The 27,095-nt window shown below is 51.7% G+C and overlaps 1 protein-coding gene across 5 annotated transcripts; it reads left to right on the top strand.

Moving 5' to 3' along the window:
- The first annotated feature begins 1,847 nt into the window (after positions 1 to 1,847).
- On the top strand, positions 1,848 to 24,982 carry KANK4 (KN motif and ankyrin repeat domains 4). Of its 5 annotated transcripts, none has more exons than XM_054638487.2 (10): positions 1,848 to 1,965; positions 12,648 to 12,726; positions 14,022 to 15,830; positions 16,764 to 16,875; positions 18,162 to 18,368; positions 18,897 to 18,984; positions 19,351 to 19,570; positions 20,904 to 21,046; positions 22,656 to 22,856; positions 23,463 to 24,982. In XM_054638487.2, exons 2-10 carry the CDS (start codon positions 12,711 to 12,713, stop codon positions 23,550 to 23,552), a joined length of 2,886 nt encoding a protein of 961 aa, XP_054494462.2. In that variant the 5' UTR covers positions 1,848 to 1,965; positions 12,648 to 12,710; the 3' UTR covers positions 23,553 to 24,982. The 5 variants fall into 5 exon arrangements, with proteins under 5 accessions (XP_054494462.2, XP_077038719.1, XP_077038716.1 ...); XM_077182604.1 differs by having other exon boundaries at positions 14,019 to 15,830; positions 19,354 to 19,570; XM_077182601.1 differs by having other exon boundaries at positions 14,019 to 15,830.
- The last annotated feature ends 2,113 nt before the right edge of the window (positions 24,983 to 27,095 follow it).

Here is a 27,095-nt window from a genome sequence, read left to right as displayed (position 1 = left end):
CCGGCGCTGCCCGAGCGGGGAGCTGCAGGACACAGTGGGAGATGATGGGCAGGGAGAGGCTGTGGCTGCATTCCTGGTGTCCCCTCCCAGCTCCTGGCAAGCAGCATCTCGGAGGATTCTTGGATATTCGTGTGTATGAGCCACCTTGGAGCGCTCCCCAGATTCACCTAATCCGCTTTTAAACAAATTATCGGGTTTCGTTTGTGCAGACAGCAAAGTTCTCCTTGTTTATCCCGGATTGTTTGAAAGCTCCATTTATTCTCTGGGGTTAAAGAGGGGTCACACAAGTTAGCCACATCTCTGTATACATTTCCAAGCACCTACAGCTCATGGAAAAGACTCTTTTTCCTCTGGCTGTTGAGCAAGTAGAACTTCAGTGACTGAAAAGGGGAAATGGGTTTGGCTGTTTCCTCAAAAATGGGGTTTTTGGTAGTTGGTGCTTTTCTGAGGCACACTTACAGAAATGTGTGCTGTGAGCTGCCACCACAGCTTCTTACCCCCACATACACCTTTGAGCACTTTAATCTAACCCCAGGGAAAAAAGAACAAAACCAAGTTCAGCTGAATATCTGCAACCACAGGTGCTTCCTGTTGGTACCCAAAGCTCCTGCTGCAAAAGCCTTGTTGTTGTCAGCAGGGCTCAGAGATCATCATCATGGCTTTGGGATGAGCATAGGGGATGGGTAATGGAAGGTGCACAGTCCCAGGAGCAGCAGGAGAGGTGCTGTATCGAGGCTATGGCTGCACATCAAAGTTGGTTTGTTGATCAGGATTGAGAGAAGAAAATAATGTCAGAATCACCTCCCCACCTTCACCAGCAAAAAAAAAAAAACCAACAACACACAACCAAAAGCAATACTATGATCCCTCTCTTTTAGGCACTGCCAAAAGCAGCAGAGGTAGGGGCTGTCCTGGGAAGCCTGAAGGATCCCACACTTTCCCCTTAGTTGTCTATCTGTTGTTAGACTCCTCAGGAAATGTGTTCCTCCCACTCAGCACCTGAGCCCCTCACATGGAAATGAGAGCAGAGCCCCACTTGCTCCTGAACTGGGTAATGGGATATGTTATTCCTCCCTGTTTGCCAGGAGCATGGGCAGTGCCAGGAGGACTCTGGAATTGCTGGGTGGTTGGGCAGCAGTCAGAGCCCAACCCTCAGATCTGCCCCTGTGACGTTCCCAGTCAGAGTTTAAAGGTCTTTGGGTTCTTCTGGAAGGAAGGGGGGATCCCAGTGGGCCACATCCATCCCCACTGGATGCTGAGTTCCTGGCCCAGATGGAGATCATGCGCTGCCCCAGCATCCCTGGAGCTGCTGCTCTCCCACGCTCTGGAACAGCTGGAGCAGGGCTGGGATTTGCCCCTGTGTCTCAAAGACAAGGAACATCAAAAGCTTTACCTAGTGCTGAAGGAATTATTTGGCATCACTAAACTGATTTCTGCCTGTCCTCACTTGGTGCGGCTGGATGAGCACAGGGGATTGGGCACATGGGGAAGCTCAAAGCCTAAAACCCAAATTCCCTTTTCTCTGCATTTTCCATGTGATTGCATTGAGGAACAAGGGCCCGAAGTGAACCGGGCGGGGCTGAATGGCCGAGCCAGAGAACAGCTGGTGCAAAAACACTTCAACTTCTGCATCCCGAGCCCATCCCCGCAGATTTCCCTTCCTTCCCACCGCTCTCGATCCGCATCTGTGCAAACAGGATGAGCTACAAAAGTATAAATAAAGCGTTCAGCCGAATACAGCGGGCATGAGGGAAAGTTAAAAAAAAAAAAAAATTCTAAAAAGCGGCCTCCCACATCAGGCGCTGCCCCTGGCTCCCGCTGTCCCGCCCGCAGCCCATTCGGGCCGCCCCCGGCCCCGCTGCCCGGGGGAGGGCACCGGGTCCCGCCCCGCCCCCGGGCCCGGGCCCGCCTCGGGTCCCTCCCGGAGGAGGCAGCGGGAGCGCCGCGCTGGCTCTGCCCGGGCAGGTACGGCCGCGCCGGGCGGGACAGCGGGCACCGGGCGCTGCGGGCCGGGTGCTGTGCCCGGGGCGCTCCGGTCCGGCCTCCGTGCCCGGGGCGCTGCGGGTCGGGCTCCGTGCCCGGGGCTGCCCGGGGGGGAGCGCTGGGGATGCTCGGGGGTGCGCTGGGGGTGCCTCGGAGGATGTTCCTGGGGTGCGCTGGAGGATGGTCAGAGCGGTGTTTTAAAAGTGCTCAGGGATGCTCCAGGGTGCTCAGGGAATGGGTGGGAGCGCTTTGGAGGGTGCTGAGGGGGTGCTCTTGGGTCTGCTCCAAGGATGCTCCGGGAGTGCTCGGGGGGTGCTCCAAGGATGCTCGGGGTGTACTCCAAAGATGCTCAGGGGGTGCTCAGGGCTCTTGGCCCCTGGCGTGGCTGCCCGGGGCCAGCATCAGCCGTGGCTCACTCGGGACGGGAGCGTTTCCAGAGCACGCCTGGCTCCGGGATGGGGGCACTGAGCGTGGCTGGGCAGCTGGGAGAGGGCAGGAGAGCTCCGAGCCCTGCAGGGACCCCCCAGAGGTCACCGTGTGAGGGCTGGGGAGGGCCCCCAGGCCCTGGGCACTGCAGTGGAAGTCCCCAGAGCTGTGTTTAGCCTCAAAGCCGAACCATAAACCCTGCCTAGCCTTGGAGATGTGGCTCAGCCGAGCCCCAGCCCAGCCTCCGGGCTGAGCGAGGTCTCCCCCCGCTGCCTGCAGCCTCTCCCCGTTTCCTTGCCAGCCTCCCGGACCGAGCAGCTGCTGGCACCGAAACTCATTTCTGGCTCTGGCCGGGGCCGTGCCCGGGTTCCCTGTGTCCTGGAGGGGCAGGAGGCACGGGAGGCACGGGCAGCGCTCTCCCTCGCAGGCAGCGTCGCCTTTCCCCGGCCGTGCTCGCTGCCGGGGCATTCTGAGCAGCCCAGCTCTGCCGGCAGCAGCCGTGCCCCGGACAACTTTCCTCCGGTGCTCTTGCTCTTTCCTCAAGTGCAGCTTGCTCCCAGCGGCCAGCTGCAGATTTCAATCGGCCTGAGAGCTCGGGCTGTGCTCCCGGAGAAATTGGGAGGGAGCGCCGAGCTGCTGTGGTGGGTGCACATCAGTGAGCTGGAGAAGAGGCTGGGTGGTCCATGAGGAAGCAGAACGTGGGCTGGATAATGTCAGCTGGAGGTTCACGTGAGTTCGGGATGGAGGAAGTGGTGGTTTGGATGCTCCGGGTGTGATGTTCACCGTGCAGGGGTGGGAGTGCGTCTGGACTCTTCAGGGATATCTCGTTTTCCTGACAGCTCTGGGATGTGATACCAGCAGGAAGGGCTTCCCTTGTCCAGAGCTACCCCAGATATTAAATATTTCAGCTGTGTTGCCCAAATGAAATTGGTGAACACCCAAAAGCATTGCTCATGTAGGGCAAGGGTAGCAACCACAGCAATGTGAACAAAAATCAGCATTTGCCTTTGGATGTGTTTTGCAGTCTTCCAGGTGGTTTGTGTTTGATTTTGGATGGGCTAAATGGGAAAAGCTGAGATTTCTGAGATGATACCTGAGATGGCAAAGGAGGAGGGGAAACCTGTAACCTCACATTAATCATTGGTTGTCACTTAGATTGTAAGATTTAAAAAATAAATATATCTGCTGAAATGACAGCCTGATGAGCAGGGAGAATCTGTGGTTGAGGAGGGATCAGTGAATGGATTCATTAAAACAGCCCTGGAGCTGGAAGATGAGGTGTCAGGGAGCCTGTTGCTGCTGTGGGCTCTGTCAGACTCCTGGTGCAGTTCCCTGGGAGGAGGAAAACCCTGGTCACATCCTGCTCCTCTCCAGAAAATCCTGGTGTGAGCAAGGTTTTGTCTCCCAGGCATCATCCCCTCATGCAGTGCTGGGTCTGTCCCATTCCCACAGATTTCTTTGCCACCAATATGACATTGCTTCCCACCAAAGAACCTCTGGAATGGGAATGTTTTGGGAGGGAGAGGTTTGCTCTCAAAGCATTCCTTGAATCAGGAGTGGTGTTGACATCCTGGGACATGGCTGCTGGATGAACACAGGCTCATTCACCAGCTCAGTGCCAATTCAGGTCCCTCCTTAGGTGGTTTTACAGCTGCCAAATATTTTAAAAGTCGCATTTTCATCGCTGTGTGTTGTAGCCCAACTCATCACAAAATCTTGGGTCTTTTTAAGGAAGCTTTGGGAGCAGCCACGGGGATGAGCATGGCCCCATTGATGAGGGGAAAAAAGTCAATATGGAAAGTTATTGTATTTTCCATTTGGTGCCCCACTTGACAGGGGTTATGTGACTCTGCCTGGCTCCAGAGCAGTGGGATGCAGATTTTGGTCAATAAAACCCTGACCCCAGCTCCAGGGGTGTGAAGGAGCCCATGGCTTGGGGCAGAAATCCTCACAGTGACAATGCCAGGGGAGAGCAGTGGGGAGGAACTGGCTGCAGGGAGCTCCTGCTTCAACCCTGTTTATTTTAAACCTCAGGGGAATTCATGTTTTGGGAAGCCTCGAGTCCTGCCCATCCCAGGGTTTAAACAGCACTTGGAAAAGAAGGTGGTGTCATTATTAAAAAAATACCAAATGTCCACCCAAATGGACAATTTGATGGAGTCAGAAATATGAAATATGGTGAAAAACCTACCCAGACACAGAGATCTCCATCTTCAAAGTGAGAATATGTTAAATTCATCTCTGCAGCTGGTTCCTCTCCCCATCAGGGATGAGTGTGGTGTAAGTGAGAAAGCTGAAACTATACCAGCCATGTGTGGTGTAGGGCTGAGGCTAGGTCAAAAACCTGGAGGAAAATCCCCATTTCCTAAATGGGTGAAAGGTGGGAAATGCTGCCCCAGGGCTCCCAGCTTCCATTATCCACACAGAAATCACCAGCAGAGGAGGAAGGTGGCACATCCTCCCTCTCTGCAGCCCCAGCCAGTGAGGAGAGTGGTTTCAGGTGGCCTGAAAAAGAAATGTTCCTGTGTGAAGAGGATTTTGAACTTGTCAGGAGTGTGATCAATGCAAGTCTCGTTGGCTGGGGTCAGAAATCGATGGGAAATGGCTCCGTGGCTCCATGGGGGATTGCAGTGGTTACCCAGGGAGGAGAAGAGAAATGCAGACAACAGGGTTTTCCTAAAAGCACCTAAAATTTCCCACTTTGACCACGTGGGAGTTACTCAGTAACAGTGGCAGCAAAGCTTGACTTGTCCCAAGGTCAAGGAGGTACAGACCAGAAGCCATAGCAGGGTTTCATTGTTTTTCCTCAAAACTTGTGGGATTGAGGCAAAGAGAGTGAATGTTAGAAACGAGGCACCTCAGATTTTTGTCTGCCTTCTGACTGTGGAGCACTTTTGTTTCAGGGCTTTGGGTGCTTTTTTGTGCTCACCTGGCTCTGGGAAAGAAGACTTTAGGGAAAACACCACAGTTTTCAAGGCACAGGATAAAATCACAAGAATTGACCAAGGCTTTTGTGAGTCTGTGGCTGGAATGAGCTGAAGGTCAGTCAGAAAAGAGGTTATCAGAGGAGGGGGTGAATGTGATCGTTTTCCCCTCCTGGTAAGCCAGAAAGGAGGGAGAGAGTTTGGATATCTGATACCTCCAGGTCTGACCCGTCTCTAATGGAAATGCTGGCAGGAAGCTCATAACATTTATTAGACAGCAACGAGCAGCTTTAATAAAATCAGAGTCCACACAGCTTTATTACAGACACTGGGAAGGAAGGGGGCCTGAAATGGCTGCTTAAGCACCAAGGGTTGCACACCCGGGGGCTGCTGAAAGGGATCCCCTCCTTTATGGAGTGGTGCAGGGTTCATTATTCAGCTTCCTTGTGAACCCTCTGGTTCAGACCCCGGGAGGCCCCACACGCCTCCAGGATGTTTTCCATGTGCACAGCCCCCAGCTCCAGCCCCAGCTGCTCCTCCTCCCTGCTTTTTGTGCAGAGGGGGTGGGAGGCCAGCCTGGACCTCTCCATCATCAGCCTCGAGCTGATGGGTTGCAGGGAGAGCTCGTCCCTCTCCAGCACTCCCAAATTGCTTCCAGCTCCCAGCTCTGCTCCGGAGATGCCCCAGGCAGGCAGCAGCCAAGGGAGTTTCCTCTTGGGGTGCAACAAGGTCCTGTTGTCATCAGCCATGTGCTGAAACCATCCACTGGCCCCAGGACGAAGGCTTGGCCCATAAGTAACAGGTTTTGCATCCTAAATCCAGTCCTGCTGTGCCTCAGCACAGAGGGAAGCCTGCTCAGCACGTGTGGTGTGGCTGCAGGCTGGGATGGATCCAGCTTGGGAACTTTCCCTCCTGGGTGCTGCTGGGTTTGTAGCAGTGGCTCTGGCATTGTCTGTTCTCCCCACTTTAATTCTGGGTCAGCTCAGCTGCCTCAAGCTGCTGTTCCAAGGGATGCTGTGGGGCACAGGATCACTGGCAGTGGTGATTTTGTGATGCCAGACACACGTGGGAAGGTGGCTGGTGGGCTCCCAGGATTCAGATCTCATCCAGCAGCAACCCTGTTTGCTCTCACTTTGGGAAACCTCATGACAACTCCTTGCAGTGCAAACCAGGACTTTAAACTGCTTTTATTTAACTAGGTATTTATTTAATCCCACACAGTTTTCAAACCTCTTTTTTTTCCTCCTGGAGGGAAACTCCTTCCCATGGCTGTGCCAGCGGGCAGAGGATCACAGCAGAGGTCCCACCCGTGTGCAGGTCCCCAGCAGACTGGAAGTGGCTTATTTTTCTTCCTTTGCAGTGAAAACAGAATTGAAAAATCCCTACAACAAATATTCCCCGAGAGGCCATTTTTATTCCTGGTATGTCCATTTGCAGCCGGGTTGTTGTGCAATCCAGACCGCCTGGATGGAGCAGGTTTGGGTGTAACCCTTTGGGTGCTGAGGGCCAGCTCTGTCTGTGGGTCACCCTGGGGTGATCCTGTCCCTCTGCTCAGCCCTGTGAGGCACATCTGGAGTGCTGTGTCCAGCGCTGGGCTCCTCAGGACGAGAGGGAGCTCCTGGACTGGAGGCTGTGGAGATGAGGAAGGGCCTGGAGCATCTCCGTGCCCAGGAAAGGCTCAGAGAGTTGGGCCTGGTCAGTCCCAAGAAGAGATGACTGAGAAGGGACCCCATCCATGGGTATAAGGATCCAAAGGGAGGTGTCAGATGGACCAGGCTCTGCTCAGTGGTGCCCAGCAATGGGACAAGAGGAATGGGCAGAAAATCATGCCCAGGAATTTCCACCTGAACGTGAGGCAGAACTTCTTCCCTAGGCAGTGACCGAGCCCTGGGCACATTGTCCAGAGAGGCTGTGGAATCTCCTTCACTGGGGATATCCCAGACCCTCTGGACACACTCCTGAGTAGGGTGCTCTGGGATGACCCTGCTGGATGATCTCAGTTGTCCCTTCCAACCTGAATGGACCCGTGGTGGAGAGGAGAGGGGATGAAGCCCAAACCTGCCATCCCACAGGGATTCTCTGTGGGGAGGGGAGGGCAGCAGCCCTGCCAGCATCCAGGGAGGCAGCAGTGGTGGCCAGGGGGGTGCATGGGATGGCTCTTGAGCCACTTCAGAGCCGTCTGGTTCCTCTCATCCACGGGAGCAGAGCAAACCCCCCCGGCAGCTGCGGTGCCTGATGTGAAGCAGCAGCGGTTTCAGGCCATGACCTCAGTTCTCGTGCCTGGGGAACAATCTTGGTGAGCCCCTTCCCCACTGCCCACCCTGCAGCAACCCCCTTGGGCAAAGCTATCAGAGGCTGGATGTAAATCCATCAAGCACCAGCCCATAATTAATTAATTTGTGTGTTTTGACTCCTTCCCTTCGTAGCTCCCGATTAAAAGCTTATTTAAGGGGTCACAGACTTCTTCAGTTCCGGAGGGATTAAATGTGGGAACAACTGTAGGTCGTATGTAGGTAATTGCAATGAGGAAATGCTCCAAATTAAAGCTTCCTGCTAGCTCTGTCCAGTGGGAAAACCCAACAATTCTCTCAGAATGCCTTTAAAATCAGCATCATGTAGAAATACGTGTGTTTTTCCCATCGTGCTGCTTTGCCTGGAGAACACAAGCAGCAGAGTGTGCTCAGAAGAGACACACGAGCGTAACTAAAGCAGAGGAATTCAGCAGAAAAGGGAAAAGGAGCCAGCGTGCCCTGGAGTTGGTTTGGAAGCTCAGGCTCAGTAATTGCTTGTGAAAGCAGAAAGCCACGGCCCCGCGCGGTGTGGGACGGAGCCGCGTGGGAAAGGCAGACTTTGGGAAAGGCAGAATTTCAATGATTTCTCATTCCTCGGGTAGGAAGTTTAACCCATCCGTGCCTCGGGGAGGGCTGGCAAAAGGACAAACACTGCTGGCTCTCTGTGCCTCCAGATACTCTGCTTCCTGCAAAGGCAAAACTTGTCTGCTTTTCTTCAAAGTTAATGTGTTAAAGTCCCGTCTGGGGGGTGCAGGGAGCTGGAGCAGCGCCAGCAGCTCTGCTCTCACACAGCCACAAGATGTGGTTTTCCTCCCCAGCATGAGATTTGGGCTGTGCTGCTCGTTCAGCCATGGGAAAGGTGCTGGCGCTGCTCAGTGATGGGAGTCCCTGGTGAGAGCCCCCAGCAGAGCCCCCAGCTCCCAGGGGATGCCTTCACTTCCCAGGATTTTCTTTCCCAGCCCTGGAAGAGTTTTGCAGCCCTGAACCCCTCGGCCTTTGCGAGCATGAGGCTGTTGCGAGTTGAGTGCAGAGACTGAGGGATTTGTCCCTGCTGCCAGCCTGGAGGGGCAGCAATCCAGGATGCCCGAGGGGAATGCCAATGCAGGAGCTCAGGACAGGCTTGGGACGGGCACTCTGCCCATCACTGAGCCACCCTGCCCAAAATCACAGAATCCCAGACTGGTTTGGGTTGGGAGGGACCTTAAAGCCCTTAAATCTCGTTCCACCCCTTGCCATGGGCAGGGACACTTTCCACTGTCCCAGGCTGCTCCAAGCCCCATCCAGCCTGGCCTTGGCCACTTCCAGGGATCCAGGGACAGCCACAGCTTCTTGGGGCAGCCTGTTCCAGTGCCTGCTCTGCCAGCTGCCCCTGCCCTGCCCGCTGGAAGTTCGGATGGATAACCCCAGAGCCGAGGGCTGGAGAGTTTGATAGGGAGAGTGCCACTGTCCCCCCCCGGGGACACCGGGACACCCCCTGCCCGTGCCGCCCATGCCGTGCGGGGCGCTGCGGATGGATAGGCACGGCCAGAGGGGACAGGGGGCTGTGCCTGCTCCACACGGAGGATCTGGGGACACGGAGCCCTCCTGCAGCTCCCCCCAGGCTGCCGCCGGCGAGTCGCGGCTGCGTTTCCTCGGGAGAGGCGCTCCTGGAATTGCTAATGCTCCAGCCCGGAGGTGCAGCATGCGGAGGGCTGCAGCCGCAGCATCAGGTACAGCAGCAACGCCGCCGTTAATTATTGACTCTCTCTTCAATTATCAGCCCTGATAAGGCAGCACCCCCCTCGACAGCCCGGGCAGCGCTCGGCACTCTGTGTTTTCTGGGAAAAAGAACTATTCCGTGGAAAAGTAACTCGTTTTGTGCACCGGGATTGAACTGTCCTCGCAAAGGTCATCCGAGAGCCGTGGGCTGCTCTGTTGGAAAATCAATCCCTCTTTTGTGCTTCTTGGTTTAAACTTGTATTTGCTTTCTGAGCAAGGTCACAGCTCAGCTGACCAAGTTTGTAGCTGCTGGAGCAGCCTGGGGTGCAGCCACACCACGCTCGCTGCTCCGAGCCCTCCGCTGCCGCCTCCGGCATGGCAGAAGATGCTTTGGAGGGAGGCGAGAGCTGCTGCTCCCCGGGGCGTTTGTGGGTGCCAGCCTGAGCAGGTAACCTGACAAAATGCTTTGCTAACCAGTTTTTCCTTTCACCACGAAGTGCTGGAGCCGCTGCTGCAGTGCAGGAGAACAGACAGGCAGAGCTCAGATCGTGTTGTGTTACAGCTAACCAGACTGTGCTAACGTGCTGGTGGGTTATCTTGTTGTTTATAGGCTCAGGGTTAACTGTTTCCTAGTTAAAATTACTAGCAAGACACTCTGGGAGAATGGATTTTGTGGGGTATTTGTGGTATGTGGTTGAGTTAATTTGTAATTCAAATGTTTGGGGGTGTCATGGTGCTCTCCTTCGCTGGCTGGGGTGGATGGGGGAGCTGCTCACTTTGCCTGGCAAGTGGGATGGAGTGAAAGAAGGGTTAAATGTGAGTGTAAAGAGACAGTGCTTGAGTCCAGGCTGGTTAAAAAGACAGTGCATTGTCCCTGCCCCCGGGAATAAAACCACTTCGCTCTGTGCTGTTGCCTTCTCACATATTTGGCTTCTCCGTTTCCATTTCTGTATGCATTTATTCCTGCCTTGAGAAAAACAGCCTAATTCCAACCTGGATTAATCCTCCCCTCTGTGCAGCAAAGGTAGGAATCAGCGATGCATGGGGGAAAAAAGAAATGTTCTTCAATTTCATTTAACAGAGAAAACTCAGCAAGTATAGAACTTGGCAGAGGGTCAGGCTAACAGGTTTTAGCAGGATGGGGATGCACCTAAAACTGTTACCCTGCCTCAAATTATGGACCCTGGGTGTAGGGGTCTGCTACTTCTGGCAGATGACTTCATATTTTAATCTCATTTTTCCTGGGGACAGGCATGGGAGATTGGCTGTGGGGTCCAAAGAGGCACATTTTTGGCTCTAAGCCATCTTCTCCATGCCTGAGCTGCCCCGGAGGGGGCAGGAGAACATCAGCAAGCTGGTTGGGGACATTCAGCATCCTTTTACGAGGCGATTTTGAAGTAGATTGGTCAAAGGAGAGTAGTCGTAGTATCAATTTGGGCTGCAGAGTTGGGACCCAGCCAGCTCATAAATGATCCAAATGTCATTATCTAGATATTAAAAACCATCCTATTCACTGGCTTTCCCCCCCCCCCCCCCCTTCTGAATAAATGACCTAGAAGAGTGGAGTGTAGCTGGTCAGGCTGGAATTGGCTGCAGTCGGAAAATTAAGGGGAAGAAACAACATTTGAGAAAGAGGTTGGTGTTTGTTTTGGCACGTGCTGTTCTCTGGCAGGAGGAGACAGAAGGAGTTGTCCTTTGTAGAAGGAGTGTGGTTAACTGGAGAGCACTTGAGGAGCTTTCCAGGAGCTCACAAGGTGCTGGGTGGGCATCAACGTGACCCTCTGTGACCCTGCTGGAGCTTTGGAGAGCTTTGGTGTTCTCCTTGGGCTGGCACCTTCCTGACTTCCCATCAAGGGCTCTACATTGACCACAAACGTGCCCACGGGATTGACAACTGATTGTTTCTTTAAGAGGTTTTGATCTTTCAAAGTATAGAAGGGCTTGGGTTGGAAGGGACCTTGAAGATCACCTCATTCCATGGGCAGGGACACCTTCCACCATCCCAGGTTGCTCAGAGCCCTGTCCAAGCTGGCCTTGGACACTCCCAGGGATGTGGCAGTGTCTTGTGGTAACAATCCAGCAGGATTTGACTTCATTTTGTAGCTGGTCTTTGGTAAAGGTCAGCTGGAGCCCCTTCCTGGGGAGCTCTGGAACTGGGGTCAGGTGCTGGAGCCCTCACTGAGGCAAAGCTCTGCATGCAGAAAATGAGTTCAGACTCTGTTGTTTTGGTCCCTGAGATGGGTGTGAGCTGGGGCTGGCTCAGCACAGAGCCTGTGCTGCTGGTCCTGCCCTGAGAGTTTTGCATAGCTCAGGGATGCACTGGAGGAGCAGGGATGGACTTCCAAGCAGCTTTTGCGCCGTCTCTGGCCAGGAACCAAACTAGATACTGTAAGGAGAATCATAAACAAACAACCTACTGTTCAGGAAACTCCCACGTCATCCTCTGAGGCAGAAATTGAAACCAGACCTTCTCACTTGGAGCGTTGCTGTCCTTCTCACACGGGCCAGGGAGCCTCCTGCTGTGATCTCCAACTGCCCCAACCTCCTTCACCCTTCCATGCCTCCTCTCTGTGCCTTTCTAAAGGATCTGGAGGTGAGAAGTTTCACCCAGGACCTTTCTTGGTCGTTCCCAGCCTTAATTTCTCGTGCTCCAGGAGGGTCTCATCCGTGCCCACGTGATGGGAAGGAGCTGGGAATGTGTTACCATTTCTGGTAACACAGCCCAGAAATGATGTGAAGATCTCACTGTTGGCTGTGGTAGATCTCCACCTGAAGTTGTTCCCTGAGCTGAAAGCAATTTGTCTGTGGTTGAGTGCAATTTGGTGAAGGTTCTGTTTAACAGTAGGGACATGCTCTGAAGGAATGGCTGTCATTTGAATGAGATTCAACATAAATTTTGAATCTTTGCTCGTTGTGGATTTTAAAATAAAGGCAAACCAGTCATTTTTGTGTGTAGTTTATATCCCTGTTGTCAGGGAGCTTTTATCATGTTGGATATCTCCAGCTCACAGGCGGCTGTGCCATCGATCTCAAGCCATCCCAAATGTCTGTCTGTCCTCACTGGCAGTCAAACCCTCTGTAATGCAGGGGATGTTTTACAAGGACCAGCTCCCTGGGATGTGTCTGTCAAACACAAGTTGTTGCCTCTGGAAAAGGAGCTATTGATTTTAGCAGCTTCAAAGCCTTGGACACCACTGGGCTGCAGAAGATGGGAAGTGGGAGGGGGGTGGCCTTTGAAGGCTTGTGAGGCTTTAAGGAGAGATGAAGTTCACATGGCTGAGTGTGTTATTTTATTAAATTAGAAGTATCCATTTCTTTTTTCAAGGGTGAAGCGACTCCTCAGCCCTTGTCAGAAGATGCTTAAGTGACAGCCCAGTTAGACCCCACCATGGAGAAGACAGAAGGTATGGAGCCTACAGGATGTTTATTTGTTCATTTATTCCTTGAAAAAAAAAAGCCCAACCAGCCTTGGAGTAATTTCCTTACCAGAAATGCTGTAAATAACCTGTTCTGTAGATGTGGGGCCAAGAGGTGAAGAATCCATCATTCATTATTATGCAGATTTCTTAAAAACCACAGCAAAAGCAGGTCCCAGCTCTAGATCAGCACGTATTTGTCCTCCCATGCCCTGTGACAGATCCCTGCTCCCACCCTCCAGCTGTGCTCCTGTACCCTGGGATGACCCCAGTCGTGTCTTCCCTCTGTCCTTTCTCTCACTCCCAGGTGCTGCTTCCCACCCAGGCAGCACCTCAGCATCTCAGTGATGCTCTGTGCTGAGCAGCACCAAAATCTGTTCCCAAGTGTCCTGGTCCTCTCCAGCTGTCTCCAGGGTGGAGACAAAGGGCTCAGCCATGGGCCCTGGTGCCTCCTACTCCTCACTTGTTTGCTCAGAGGTGCAGAGCAGCCCAAACCACTGCGATTTCAGGGACTTGCTGCATAAAAGTGCAGAAATTTATCTGTTAACCCTCAAGGTGGAAATTTGGGGGCTGTGAATGTTTGCAGGCTGGAGTGGCTGTGTTAAAGTGGGATACTCTGGTGGAGAGCTGTTGTTTGCCTGTGCTGGCTGGGTGGGCAGACACAGTGACACCCATTTAGTGGTGATTTGCCTCAGTTAGGAGCTGTGCTGGGAGCTGAGCCAGTCACCTTGGGATGCGTGTTCTGCATGGCTGCGGCTCTGAGCAGCAGCCTCTGCCCAGAGCCGTCATTTGCAAGGAATAATTTGTGACCTGGTGGTTGCAGGTGAAGCAGGGCAATGATTTTCCTGCTTGGTGTGCGCTGCTTATGCCGCTGAAAAGTTCGAACCAAACTAAAAGCCTTGAAGAATGTCATTGTCATAGATTGATCCCACATTCTATCATTGAGCTGGATTTATTATCCACCAGGCAGCTCTCTGTACCTACACAGACACGTAGCTCTGCCTGCAAAACCTGCTGTTTGCTTAATTGCCAATTAGAGCCATGATTTCAGGAAATTTTTGGCTTCCTCAGTGCAACATTTACCTGATGCACCTCTGGAAAACCAGATCAGAGCTTGGTGCGTGTCACTGTGTGTCTGCACAGCTTCACCTCGAGCCTCCGCGATAATGAGCTGCCTGCCCAAAGCTGAGATGAAAAGAGAATAAACATCTCCCCCCTGCTCTAAACAATTTTTTTTCCAAAATTCGATAATTTCTTCATTTTCTGGGGGGGTGTTTCAACAGATGGCCAGCCACCCAAACCCGACGGGGACAGGGAGCAGCCCCGCAGCCTCCCCTACTCCCTGGAGACACCCTACGGCTTCCACTTGGACCTGGACTTCCTCAAGTACGTGGACGACATCGAGAAAGGCAACACCATCAGGAGGGTGCACATCCACCGCAGAGCCAAGCAGCCCAAATTCAACACCCTGCCGCGCAACTTCAGCCTGCCCGAGAGCGGCTCCCGCGGCTGCTCCACCGCCGCTCCCAGCAAGAGCTGGACCTCCACCTGCTCCTTCCCGCAGCGAAAGGCATCCCTGGGCGAGGAGCCGCCCCGGGCCCTGCTGCCGGCCGGGGCAGCTCCCGAGGAGCCGAGCTACCGGAGGAAGGCGCTGCTGGCGGAGGCGCGGCGGCAGGCGGAGCTGGGCTGGCCTCAGGCGGAGCTGGGCCGGCCGCCGGACGCGCTGAGGGCGCGGCCGCAGCTGCTGCGAGCTTCCAGCATGCCCGAGGCGCTGCCCCCCGGCCACAGCCCCCCGGCCGGACCCTCGCCCCTCCGGAGCCCTCTGCAGCCCTGCCACGGCCAGCCCGGCTCCGCAAGCGCCTCCCGCCCCAGCTCGGAGGGCAGCGCCTCAGCCCCGCCGCGGGAGATGGAGCGGGACGGCTCCGTGGGGCAGCCCGGCGGGGCTCTGCCCCTGCAGCCCCCCTGGCAGAGCCAGCAGCTGCAGGTGCTGGTGGAGAGCGGGGCCGAGGAGGGCGATGCCGCCGACGGCTCCATCCTGGCCAGGGCTGAGGCAGCGGCACCGGCTGCCCTCCGGCTGGTGGAGGAGAGCGTGGACCCTGTGGAAAGGGGGCTCACTGTGAGTGAGATGGATCTGAACGTGCTGAAGGAAGGTGAGGAGAGGAATGTCCAGGCTGGAGGGGACAAGGAGAGCGGTGCTCCCCAAGCCCCTGAGCATGGAGAACCCGGAGGGGTCACGGCGCTGAAGCAGCAGGTCGCTGAGCTGGAGGAGCAGCTGGCCAAGAAGAAAGAGGAGCTCGAGCAGGTCAGGGCAGTGCTGGAGCAGCAGAATCGTGAGATCCAGGAGAAGGAGAAGAGCATTAAGCTGCTGGCCAGCTCCAAAGCTGAGCTGGAAGAGCAGCTGTGGCAGGAGAAGGCTGGGGAGGCTGAGCTGCGGAGACGGCGGAGCAGCGGGGCCTTGCAGCGCCTGGACGCCGCCGTGAACACCGAGCTCTCCCAGGTGGCAGGGCTCAGGCAGGCCCAGGACAAGGGCATCAACGTCAATATCCCACTCTCCACCAGATCCATCGGCTGCAGCACCCTCAGGGCAGAGAGCCTCAGAGCCCAGGCCGGGGAGGCGTGCAGGGAGCAGGCCCCGGCAGGCGCTCGGGCAGAGGGACGTGCTGGCGAGGCCAGCATGGAGGCTGGACCTCCTGCTCCCTGCCTCAGCCAGCTGCAGATCCACGAGCACCCCGGAGACCACAACCAGAACCACCAGAACTCCCTCGGCCCCAGCGCGGCCCGGAGCAAGGCGGGCTTTGGAGAAGATGAACCTCGGGAAGGGCTGCAGGAGGAAGGGGCCACTGGCCATGAGGAGCTCCCGGCTGTTGACCCCATTGGCCAATATGTGAAAAAGATCCAGGAGCTCCTGCAGGAGCAGTGGCTGTGCTTGGAGCACGGGTACCCTGAGCTGGCCAGTGCCATCAAGCAGCCGGCCTCCAAGCTCAGCTCCATCCAGAACCAGTTAGTTAATTCCCTGAACTCCCTGCTCTCTGCCTACTCCTCCCAAGGCCCTGTGGATAAGGAGAATTCCAACACACACTATCAACAGTTGGGTAAATAATATTGGCACAGGCTTTGGTGTGTCCAGGCCAAATCTTTTCCCATTTATTCCAGCGTGGAGCGGGGGGAGGTGGTGGAACAGTTGTTGTCAGTCAGATCAGGAATAGTCTCGACAAAGCATGATGAGAAAAGCAAATTTCTGCATGACACAGGTTATGGATCTGACATGGAAAAAAGCAAACAAAATGATGTAGGAGCTCATAAAGCAGTGGCTCGTTTATATGCAGGATCAGCTTCCAAAAGCTGCCACACTGGTGGCTGTTCCATCAAATAAACATTATTTTTATTCGGATTGCACATCTCAGTTTGCAAGAATATGAGGCTGGTTCTCGTCTGGGGTAAATCAGTGTGGAGTTCTCCAGAACCCAAACCAGTCAAACTGACTGAGCAACCAGGCTGGGAAAAAAGACCTGTCCCCACTCACAGACCTTCATCTAAAATAATTTTAGCTTATATGAAGATGGGAATCCAATGCCTGTTCTCTGGGGGAGGGAGGGAAGGGACTTGCAAATAGATAAGTGACTTATTCCTTAATATATAGACACTATTCAAAGTCCAGTGGAAAAACTCATCCATGTAGTATTATAGCAGACTTATATAGGAATTTTCCAATACATTACTACTGGGGAAAAAAACCCCAAAAACCAAACCAGTAAAATCTACTTATATTCATAGGACAAATACATAATTCCCAGTCACTTCCTTTACATTCCCAGTGACCTGGAGATGTTTGAGACCTGTATTAAAGGTGGCAGGGCAGGTTCAGGTTGTGTGCATCTGTAGTTTTGCAAGACATCAAAAGACTCTCATAAGATGAAGTAAGATGCTTACAATTATGATTTGTGGCTTGTTGCTAGAGGTTGGGAATAATTATTGCTAATTATGGCACATCTGCTTAATTAATCTATTATTTTGTATTTTGGTAGAAAACTCTCCAACCACAAGTCTTAAATCCATCATGAAAAAGAAAGGTTATGGTTTCCATGCAGGAGGCAATGGGACCAAAAAGAATCTCCAGTTTGTTGGGGTAAATGGTGGGTAAGCATCCATTCAGAAGACAAAAGCTGCCTTTTAACCTGGAATGTCCTCTGTATCGCTGGAGAAGTCATTCTTTTCCCCCTCTTTTCCCCTCCTGATTAAAAGGCCAGTTGAAACAGAGCCTCTTTTCTCCCTTCTTTAATGCAGCACTGATCACCTGTGAGTAACCCTGTTAAGGAAGGGTGATGCAGTGTTCAGAGCAGCAGGGACATGCTGGGGACTGACACTCTCTGCACACCCTTCTCCTGGGGCCTCATCCCAAACCCAGCTGGGGAAGGTGGGAATATTCCATGGGAAGATTCCCTGGCAAGATTCCCACTGCCCTTGGTGGGTTCTGGAGGAGGCCAGCAGCCTTGCCTGGGTGAGCACGCTGCCACTAACCTGCCCCCACGCTCCAGCAAAGCCAACAGCACTTGGTGCAGGGCCTGGGAAGAGACTTTTATGGTGAATAAGGGATTACCTTGGGGTGAAGGAGACTTTAGGTTGTGCTCCCCACTCCAGGTGTGTCCAATATCCAACACTCCTTGGCCTGTGAGCTGAGCAGAGGCAGCACGTCCTGCTGAGGTGAATGTGTGCTGGCATGGAGAGTGCAGGACACGTGTCACTGTCCCTGGGCTGGGCAGACAGCTGTGTGTGCCAGCCTGGGTCCTGCTTTCTGCTCACATCCTGCTCCCCTGACTTCCCAGTTGCTGGGAAATGCCAAATGGGTACAACTTGTAGGGACTGGAGGAGTCTTGGTTCCTTTGAGGAAAGTTCTGGGGTCCATCCAAGTGAACGTTCTGTTTTGTGGAAGACATTATTAATATTAATGCTTTTAGACAACCAGAGGAGAGATGTCTATCAGGGCTGCTGGAATGATGGATTCAGCCCAAAAGACTTCAGCCCAAAAGCTGTGCAAACACAGCTTTTGTCTCATGCTCCTCGAGGCTGCCCATGCCACCTCGAGTCCCTCCTTGCCACGGGGGCCGTGCTGCTGTCACCCTGCCAGCGTGTCAGCAGCTCCCAGCAGGGAGGCAGCTCTCAGCCCTGCCTGGGCTGTGTGTGATGGACATCCCTCCAAACCCTGAAGTAACCTTGCCTGCTGCTCATTAACTGCTTCTGCCACACTCCTGCTGCTTAAGGAGCCAAACAAAGACTAACCCCGACTTCGGCCGCGGCTCAGACCTTTTAACTTGCTGCTTGTCACTCTGGGCTTCACCCAAGGCCCATTGGGGGCAATGAGCCTTGGTCAGGCCCCGTGGCTGTGGCTGGGGAAGGAGGGAGTAACCTCTGGTGTCCTCAAATAGCTACGAGACAACGTCAAGTGAAGAGGACACCAGCTGTGAGGACAGCGACACCGAGACCGAGGACAGAGCCGGGGACGTGGAGCCCGAGCAGGATGGAAGGGAAAGCAGAGGGCCTTCCTCAGGGGAGAAGCGTGAGGAGGAGGAGGATGATGATGAGCAGGAGGCATCAGCAGGAGCAGCACCCTGCTCTCAGCACCAGGCTCACAGGTAACCAACCAGGACACCGGGTGGTGACTGACCCATGGTGGCCACAGGACACGGGAATGCAGGGCTGGGTTGGGAATTCTTCTGGTGGAACAGCAGTGGTGACCTCTGCAGGAAAGGGAAAAGGCTTTAAAGAGCTAAATATTTTCTGAGTTACTACAGAATCTAATGGGGATTGATTCAGGCCCTACACTGAGTCATGTCTGGTGAGTTAGCTCATTTCTCCCTTCTCATGGAAAGTTTTTTGGTAAAGTTCTTTGCAGGTTCAGGAATAAGATTTTTTTACCCCACCTTAAGGATTTTTGTAATAGATGAAACTGACCACATAAATCTGTGATTCTGGGCTTAAACCTCTGCCTGAGTGCTTGGCTTTGTACCTAAAATCTGTGTCAAGTCAATGGGACAACTTGTGTCCCATAATTTAAACACTTAAATGTGTTGAACATATTCCAACCTAATCTGCCTGTGTTCTCCTACTTGGTTCAATATCTCCTGTTCCATGGTGGATTTACAAAAGTCTTTTCCCTTTAGATGCAAACCCTCTGAAGATTTCCTTGCTGCCTGCCAGCTCCTCAGTGAACACCTCCCAGAAATCAGCAGCAGAAGCAACCAGCATCTGGTACAGATATTTCCCAGTCCCGTTTCAGACACGGTTCATGCTCTTTGTTCATGTTTTAATGGATGAGATTATCCCTGTGGCACATTGCAGGCTGTGCTCTGGACAGCTTTGTGAGGAGAGGGGGGTGAGGTGACATCTGAGTCAGTTTTAGAACAGCCAAAAAGAAAGGAAGAGAGGAGGGGGAAAAAAAAAAAAAGATGAAGGCTTTGTCTGGTTACTCATCCAAGTTACCACAGGAAATTCCTTTCCTCCTCAAGTTGCAGCAGCAATCACAAACCCACAGGCTGAGTGCTGCCGGGGTGGGGCCAGGAGCTGGGCCAGCCACCGCTCTGCAGGGACAGTGACAGTGACACTTTGTGTTTGCAGCAGCCTGTCCTGGGCTCCATCTCCCAGGAGTGGTTCCAGGTGTCCAGCCACAAGGCTTCCAGGCCAGAGGTGGTGGCAGCGTACCTGGAGGCACTGGGGGACATCCAGCCCCAGCTCCTGGAGACCGTGGTGAACCTGCCTGACAGGAATGGCAACACAGCTCTGCACTACAGCGTGTCCCACTCCAACTTCCAAGTTGCAAAGCTCCTGCTGGACACGGGTAGGAACGGCCACTCTGCTCAGCCAGGGCTTCTGGCTGTGGCAGTGGCCCTTGCCACGGGGTCGTGGTCCCATGAGGGATGGCAGCACAGGGAACAGGGGGACATGGACAGTCCCAGACATGGCAAACACTGAAGGAGGTCCAGGGTCCTCCCAGGGAGCTCAGTCAGGAGCTAAAGGAGGTGGGACAGAGGTGGGGCTGAGGACCAACAGCCACCTACCTGCAAGGGCCCCATCCAGGAGGCAAACATGGGGGCAGGGTCCATCCAGGAGAAAAACAGGAGCCCAAGATCCGTCCAAAGTGCAAGGATGGGGCTGAGGTCCATCCAGGAGACCTGGCTGACCTCAAGACCAGCATCCTCCCCCACAGCTCAGCTCTGGGCCCATGGATGTCATCAGGGGTCCCAGCTGCCATGAAGGCTCATCAGTGCCCTCACACATCTTGGGGGCTTTGCAGCCTGACTTTGGGATGGCTCAGGGTTGCTGGATCCAAAGGCATGTCCCTCATGGCCCCAGTCCAGGTGGGATGGGGTGGCTCCCCAGCTTCTTGCAGCAGCCAAAGCCACATCACGGCTTGGGGCAGGAGGATCAGACCCCTGAGAGCATAAGAGACTCCCCAGCACTGCAGAAAAACTCCCATGTTAAACTATTGAACTTTCAGCTTGTGTTGCAATGAAAGAACAAAAATCTCAGCTGAGCCTGTACAGGGCAAAAATGTGCTCGTGCTCTGAGAGAATAGAGGCACTTTGGCCTTTTCTCATGGGCCAGACAATCCATGAAATGTTTGGGAAATGGCAGATTATCATACACATCTATAACCCGATTGTTGCCGCGGGGAGGGAAGGGTTTGAGGCAGCTGCTTCCTCAGGGTGAGGCTGGACCCGAGCCCTCACCCTCAGCCACAGCTCATTCCTCGTGGAGGAGCTGGAAATGGGCTCTTTGAAGTGAAAAATGAGTGAAACGGGGCCAGGATGTTTTCCAAGCCCGTTGGGTGATGGGCGTCTCTCTGCTGCTCCCTTGCCACTGGAGCCAAAGCAAACAGCCCACAGCTCCAACCAGCATGTGCTCGAGGCATTAATTATCCCCCTTTAATTTCTATTTGTTGTGGTCTTCAAAGTTAATTGAGTTGACCTCAACAGTTGTAATTAACTGGAGCACCAGGGGCCGTTTAATGCTGCGCTCACAAGCCTGGATATTCAAAACAGATAAATCCCCGTCCTGTATCATTATGGAATAACTCCTTTTTCTGGGAATGTGTCACATGTTGTATGAGTCCCTCTTTCCTTTTTGTTCCCTCTGGGTGATCCCCCACGGGCTGGATGCATCCCCTGCAGGCAAGTGCTGCCTGGACCTGCAGAACCGTGCTGGCTACACGGCCGTGATGCTGACGCCGCTGGCGGCCCCCGAGACCCGCCAGGACATGGAGGTGGTGATGAGGCTGCTGAAGGAGGGGGATGTCAACCTGAAAGCTGCCCAGGTGTGTGACAGGAAACTGCTGGGGCAGTCATTTGGGTTCCTTAGCTTCCGTGGCAGCGCCAGGCTGAGGCTCGGCAGCAGGAATGGGGTGGGAGTTGCTGCTTCCCAAACGTTCCAAAATAAACTTTATCTGAGTGTGGCCACCCTGTGAGCAGCTCCCTGGGAAGGGGTGTGACAGCTGGGGCAAATGGAGAAGCTAAAAAAAAAGCTGGAAATTTTGCAAACAGGTTTTTCTGAGGCAAAAATCAGAAATGAGAAGCGAGGGGTGAACCTCAGGGTGTGGGAGCTCAAGGTTTGCTGGTGAGCTTCATCAGAGTCACACATTCTGGTTTAGGGATGAGAGTGCCCTCACCCATCTCTGCTCCCACACTGCTGTAAAAGTTAGTCCAGATCTGAATAAACTGCCCAGGAGGATTTGGGGAAGCCACATTTGGGGGCAGCTGGGCAGTTTGGCCATGCTGCTGCGAGGACCCTCCACAAGTGAACAGGTGCCTCTGACAGCACCTGCTGGGGAGCCCCAGGGGATTTGATAACAACGTGCAATAGGATGCAATAATAATAGGAATAATTATAGTGCATGTACCATGCAATAATAACATGCAATGTTATGATACCTGGTTATGGGATGTGGGTTAGTGGTGGGCTTGGCAGTGCTGGGTGAATGGTTGGACTTGGTGATCTTAGAGAGCTTTGACCAATCTAAATGATTCAATTATTCTATATGTGTAATAATAATAATAATAATAATAATAATAATAATAATAATAATAATAATAATAATAATAATAATAATAATACAATATTATTATAGTTATTCTATTGTTATAATTATCATATAGTTATATATTATATAATATATTGTAATTATATCTTATACTATTATATATAGCATTTATATTATATATACCATATATATTATATTATATTATATTATATTATATTATATTATATTATATTTATTATATTATGTTATTATATATACCATTATATATATGAATAATGTTAATAATATATGATGATATTATTATATTTTTGTAAACATTATCAGATCATAATATATTATAATAATAATTATTATTTAGTAATAATAATTATATATTATACAACTGTTATAATAATTATTATATTATAACTATTATATAATAATATATTATATAATATATTTTAACAATTTATTATACTATTATATATACTATACTATTATATATTATTATTTATACCATTATATATATATATATCATGTATATTATACTATTATTATAGTATTGTAAATATTATCAGATCATAATATATAAACTACTTCTTCTTCTTCTTCTTCTTCTTCTTCCTCTTCTTTTTCTTCTTCTTCTTCTTCTTCCTCTTCTTTTTCTTCTTCTTCTTCTTCTTACTCTTCTTCTTCCTCTTACTTTTCTTCTTCTTCTTCTTCTTCTTCTTCTTCTTCTTCTTCTTCTTCTTCTTCTTCTTCTTCTTCTTCTTCTTCTTCTTCTTCTTCTTCTATTTTTACTTTAATTTTAATTATTATTATTATCATTATTATAATTAATCTCGGAGCAGCAGGGCTGTGGGAGGAGGCGGGCAGGGGTCGCTCAGCCTGTCCTGTGGCCCTGCAGGGCGGCCAGACCGCGCTGATGCTGGGGGTGAGTCACGACAGGGACGACATGGTGCGAGCCCTGCTGGCATGCCGGGCCGATGTCAACCTGCAGGACGAGGAGGGCAGCACGGCGCTGATGGTGGCCTGTCGCCAGGGCAACGCCGACATCGTCCGCCTGCTCCTGGCGCAGCCCGGCTGCCTGGTCACGCTGACGGACAAGGTGGGGCTCCACAGCATCACCGCAGGCGGGAGAAACTCAGCAGGGATCTCGTGTTCCGGGCAGCAATCTCCCAGGGGTGGGTTCGAAGTGAAAAGTGCCGATTTCAGTCCATTTTCTGAACCAAACCCCTGTTCTTGGTGCTGCTGGGCTGTGGATGGAGTGGCTGTGACAGCCATGGGCTGGGCAGGAGTGTTGGTATAACCCTAAAAAAAATCCAGATGAAATCCTGGGCATGTGGAATCAGCAGAGCTTCAGCTCCAAGAAACTAGCAGCAATGAACTCTTCCCTGAGAATGGAGCCTCTCCATGGGGATGTGTGGGATGGGGCTGGGCTGGGAGTGGGTGGAAATTCCTCCTGCCAGGCCACAGGGCTGCATTTGGAATTATGGAACTATTTTCTAATTCAACCATAATTTTATCTGAGATGAGCAGGAGGGCACTGGGGCCGGGCAGAGGCACAGCTGGGCTGAGTTTGGTGTGGTTGGGGCCCAGAGGAGGGTTAGGGATGGTGACTCACTGTAAGGCAGGGAGGAAAGGAGGGAGGGAAGGCTTGGGGACGGAGCAGGGATTCACTCTGGCGGTGATGTGTCCCCTCTGTGTCCTGCAGGGCGGGAACTCGGCGCTGTCACTGGCCCACGGGGACATCGCTGCTCTCCTGCGAGCTCACATCGAGCTCAGCCCCTCCCTCCCGGTGTGAGCCGGAGCCAGCGCTCCTCCCTGAGCATCCCTGCTGGGGCCACAGGGCAGGAGCTCCCTGCACCGTCCACATCATGCTCCCTGTGCCTGATTCTCCTCCTTCGTCCCACTCACAGCCCTGATCTGTGCCACAAACAACTCCAGACCCTCTCCTCTCCTCTCCTCTCCTCTCCTCTCCTCTCCTCTCCTCTCCTCTCCTCTCCTCTCCTCTCCTCTCCTCTCCTCTCCTCTCCTCTCCTCTCCTCTCCTCTCCTCTCCTCTCCTCTCCTCTCCTCTCCTCTCCTCTCCTCTCCTCTCCTCTCCTCTCCTCTCCTCTCCTCTCCTCTCCTCTCCTCTCCTCAGAAAAGCACATTAGAGCAGCAATACTTAGTTTTTTGTAACCTGAGGTTATGGGTGTCCTTTTAATCGACTACTTAACTGTATCTCATTTAACTTGTAAGTTTGTGTCCTAATATTTATTATCAGCTCTTCTGTAAGTAGTGGCAGGCAGCGATTGCTCAGTGTATGTAACAACAAACACAAGCTGGATGGATTATGGAAAGCATAAAATCCTATTTATGTTTGCTTATGCGGGTTTGATGCAAGAATTAAAAATTAATGCTCTAGGAAAATATTTGAGCACGCCAGACCCAAACAGGCAGACATTGTTGTGCCTGGGTTTGGAATTACCATATGGCTGTTATTTTTCCCTAATTAAGTTTGAGCTAACGGGGAAGTGCAGCCCATTGACAGGCTCTGCATCACAGTGGGGTGGGGCAGGGCATTGCAAGCCCTGCAGTCCCATCAGATTCCCAGCCCAGGGTGTGGTGGTGTTGTCCAAGAGCTCTGTGCAGTGCCTTTGCTGGCAGATGCCTTTTGGAGCAGTGTTTGCTCCTTGCTTTGCCTCTGCTCAGTTTTCATATTCCCAAACTCCTCCTGCAAAGCCAAGCCGTGATTTGGGTGCTGGGACTGGGTCTCCCCCACCATGGAGCACCCACAGGGTCCAGCATCACCCCAAATCTGGGTTTTTTCTTAAATCCCTTTGCTGACAGAGAGAGAGGCAGGGCTCAGGCCCCACTTTTCTTGTTCTGCTGCGTCAGGACCCAGTGGGTGCCCTCCCTTGGCTTTGGTGGAGCACACCCACATTTCCCTGATTAGCTAATGACTTTTTAATTTTTGTAAGCAGAAGGAAATTCTGGCCCACTCTGGTTGTTGTTCAGTCAGTTCACATCCTGACAAAATGTCTCTTGAGCTGCCTTGTGCCCCCATCCTTGCAGGGAGGGGAGAACAGCCCTGACCTCTGTTTGCCATGGAAATCTGCCATCTGCTCAATCTTTTCTTCACATTTTTAGTCCAGGCATTCACTATCTCAAACTTCTATCTGCCTTATTTTCTTTTTAATCTATAACCCAAAATGCCTCCTTTATGTACAAATAAAATGAATTAAACCTTTCCCTCTGTATGTTCCTGTCCCCATGGCTGTGGCTTTTCTGGGGTGACTTCCCACACCTGCACAGCACCAAACCAGCCATTGTTGAGGTTTTTCTTCAGATCAGTGACACCCCCCACATCCTCAGAGGGGTCCCTGCACAGCTATGCCAAGGTAGGATATTTTTTGCAGGAATTCCCTCAATTTGTGTAAAAAAAGCCAGCACGGGCATCTCTGCCAGGCCCAGCTGCAAACAAAAAGAGCCATAACACAATTTTTTGACAGTTTTCACTGAGATTTTTTCCCTGACAGCTCTGGATCCACACTTGCAGAGAGGAATTTTCCTGCTGCTTCCCTGAGGAAGGTAAAAGTTCCTGTTTCAGCAGAATAAATGTGGGGGATTTTCTGCTAACCATCAGGGTGGCTTTGGGAAGTGCCTGCCTCCCCTTGATTTGGGGACAGGGAAGTTTGGGGTGTGCTGCAGCTCTGCAGGGAGGCATCCCAGAGTTTGCTGCCTTCCCCTGCCCCTTTCCCTCCCGTTCCCATCCCTGCAGCCCAGGTTAATGCATCCCCAGGATGCTGATTTTCATTTCTGTGCCTCATCATTCCTCTTTGCCCTTCCAACCACCTCCCCAGGAGGAGCAGCTCCTCTGCTCATGTGGACCCTGAGGGATCATGGATGGGTTGATGCTGCCCCTGGCATCTCCCAGTGCCCAAAATCCCTGCTGTCAAAGTACCAGACTGCACAAAGAAATCATCTGTGGGATCTCAGTGCCACAAAGAGCCAGAGCCAGCCTCAGTTTATATATTCCAGTATCACTGTAGAGATCAAACTAAATATAGGCAAGGAGAAACACACCCCCAGTGCGAGCACTGCGCAGACCAATGGAGACAATGAAGTCACAGCAAGAAAAGGAATTAATCTAATGATCTTTACAGGCTCAGCATCCAGCAGCCCATCAGCTGTGAGGGGAAAGAATGATGAGGAGCTTGGCTGAACACAATTTTTCCACTCTCCTTATGGGCATTTCCAGCGTGTCCCTTTCTTTTCCTGCAAGGAGAGGAGAGGGGACTCTGAGGGTCTCAGCTGCAGCACCTCAGTGCTCAGGCAGAACCACTTTGCTCAGCCTTGACAGGGTGAGAGAGCTGGGCATGGAGAAGTGAAGGCTTCAGAGAGAGCTCAGAGCTCCTTCCAGGGCCTAAAGGGGCTCCAGGAGAGCTGGAGAGGGACTGGGGACAAGGGACAGGACACAGGGAATGGCTGCCACTGCCAGAGGGCAGGGATGGATCAGAGATTATCAGGGATAAATTCTCTGTGAGGGTGGGCAGGCCCTGGCACAGGTGCCCAGAGCAGCTGTGGCTGCCCCTGGATCCCTGGCAGTGCCCCAGGCCAGGCTGGAGCAGCCTGGGACAGTGGGAAGTGATGGAACTGGAAGATCTTTTGAGGTCCCTTCCAGCCCAAACCATTCCAGGATCCATCCAAAGAGAAGCATCTCCTCTTGAGATGATTATCAGCCAGAACCTGCCCCACCAGCAGCTTGGACAGGGCCAGTGCAGCAGCTCTCAGCAGAATTTAATGTTCTTAGGAGAACCAAAACTATTATATATACCATTATAATAGTTTATATATATATAATAGTTATTATGTATAGTTTTATATATAATATATAACCATATATAATTTATATATAATATATAACTATTATAATAGTTATATATTATAATAGTTTATATATATCTAATATTTATATTATATATATATAAACTATATAATATATATTAGATATATAAATAATATTATAATTATAATTTATAATAGTATAATTATAATTTTATATATATAATATATAATATATATACTTATATATACTTATATAAGTATATATATTACTTAAATATACTTATAATTATAAGTATATACTTATAATTTATACTATTATAATAGTATAATTATATATTATACTATTATGTTATTGTAAATATTATCAGTTCATACTATATAATACAATAATAACAATAATAATAATTATTTAGTAATAATAATTGTATATTATACAACTGTTACAATAATTGTATTATAACTATTATATAATAATGTAATGCTCTCAGCAGCAAAGGCAGGTTTCTTTCTGCAGG

The sequence above is a fragment of the Agelaius phoeniceus genome, chromosome 8, assembly GCF_051311805.1.
Source record: "Agelaius phoeniceus isolate bAgePho1 chromosome 8, bAgePho1.hap1, whole genome shotgun sequence".
Classification (NCBI taxonomy): domain Eukaryota; kingdom Metazoa; phylum Chordata; class Aves; order Passeriformes; family Icteridae; genus Agelaius; species Agelaius phoeniceus.
The sequence above is the reverse complement of the archived record's forward strand: the minus strand, read 5'-3'. Positions and strand labels throughout refer to the sequence as shown.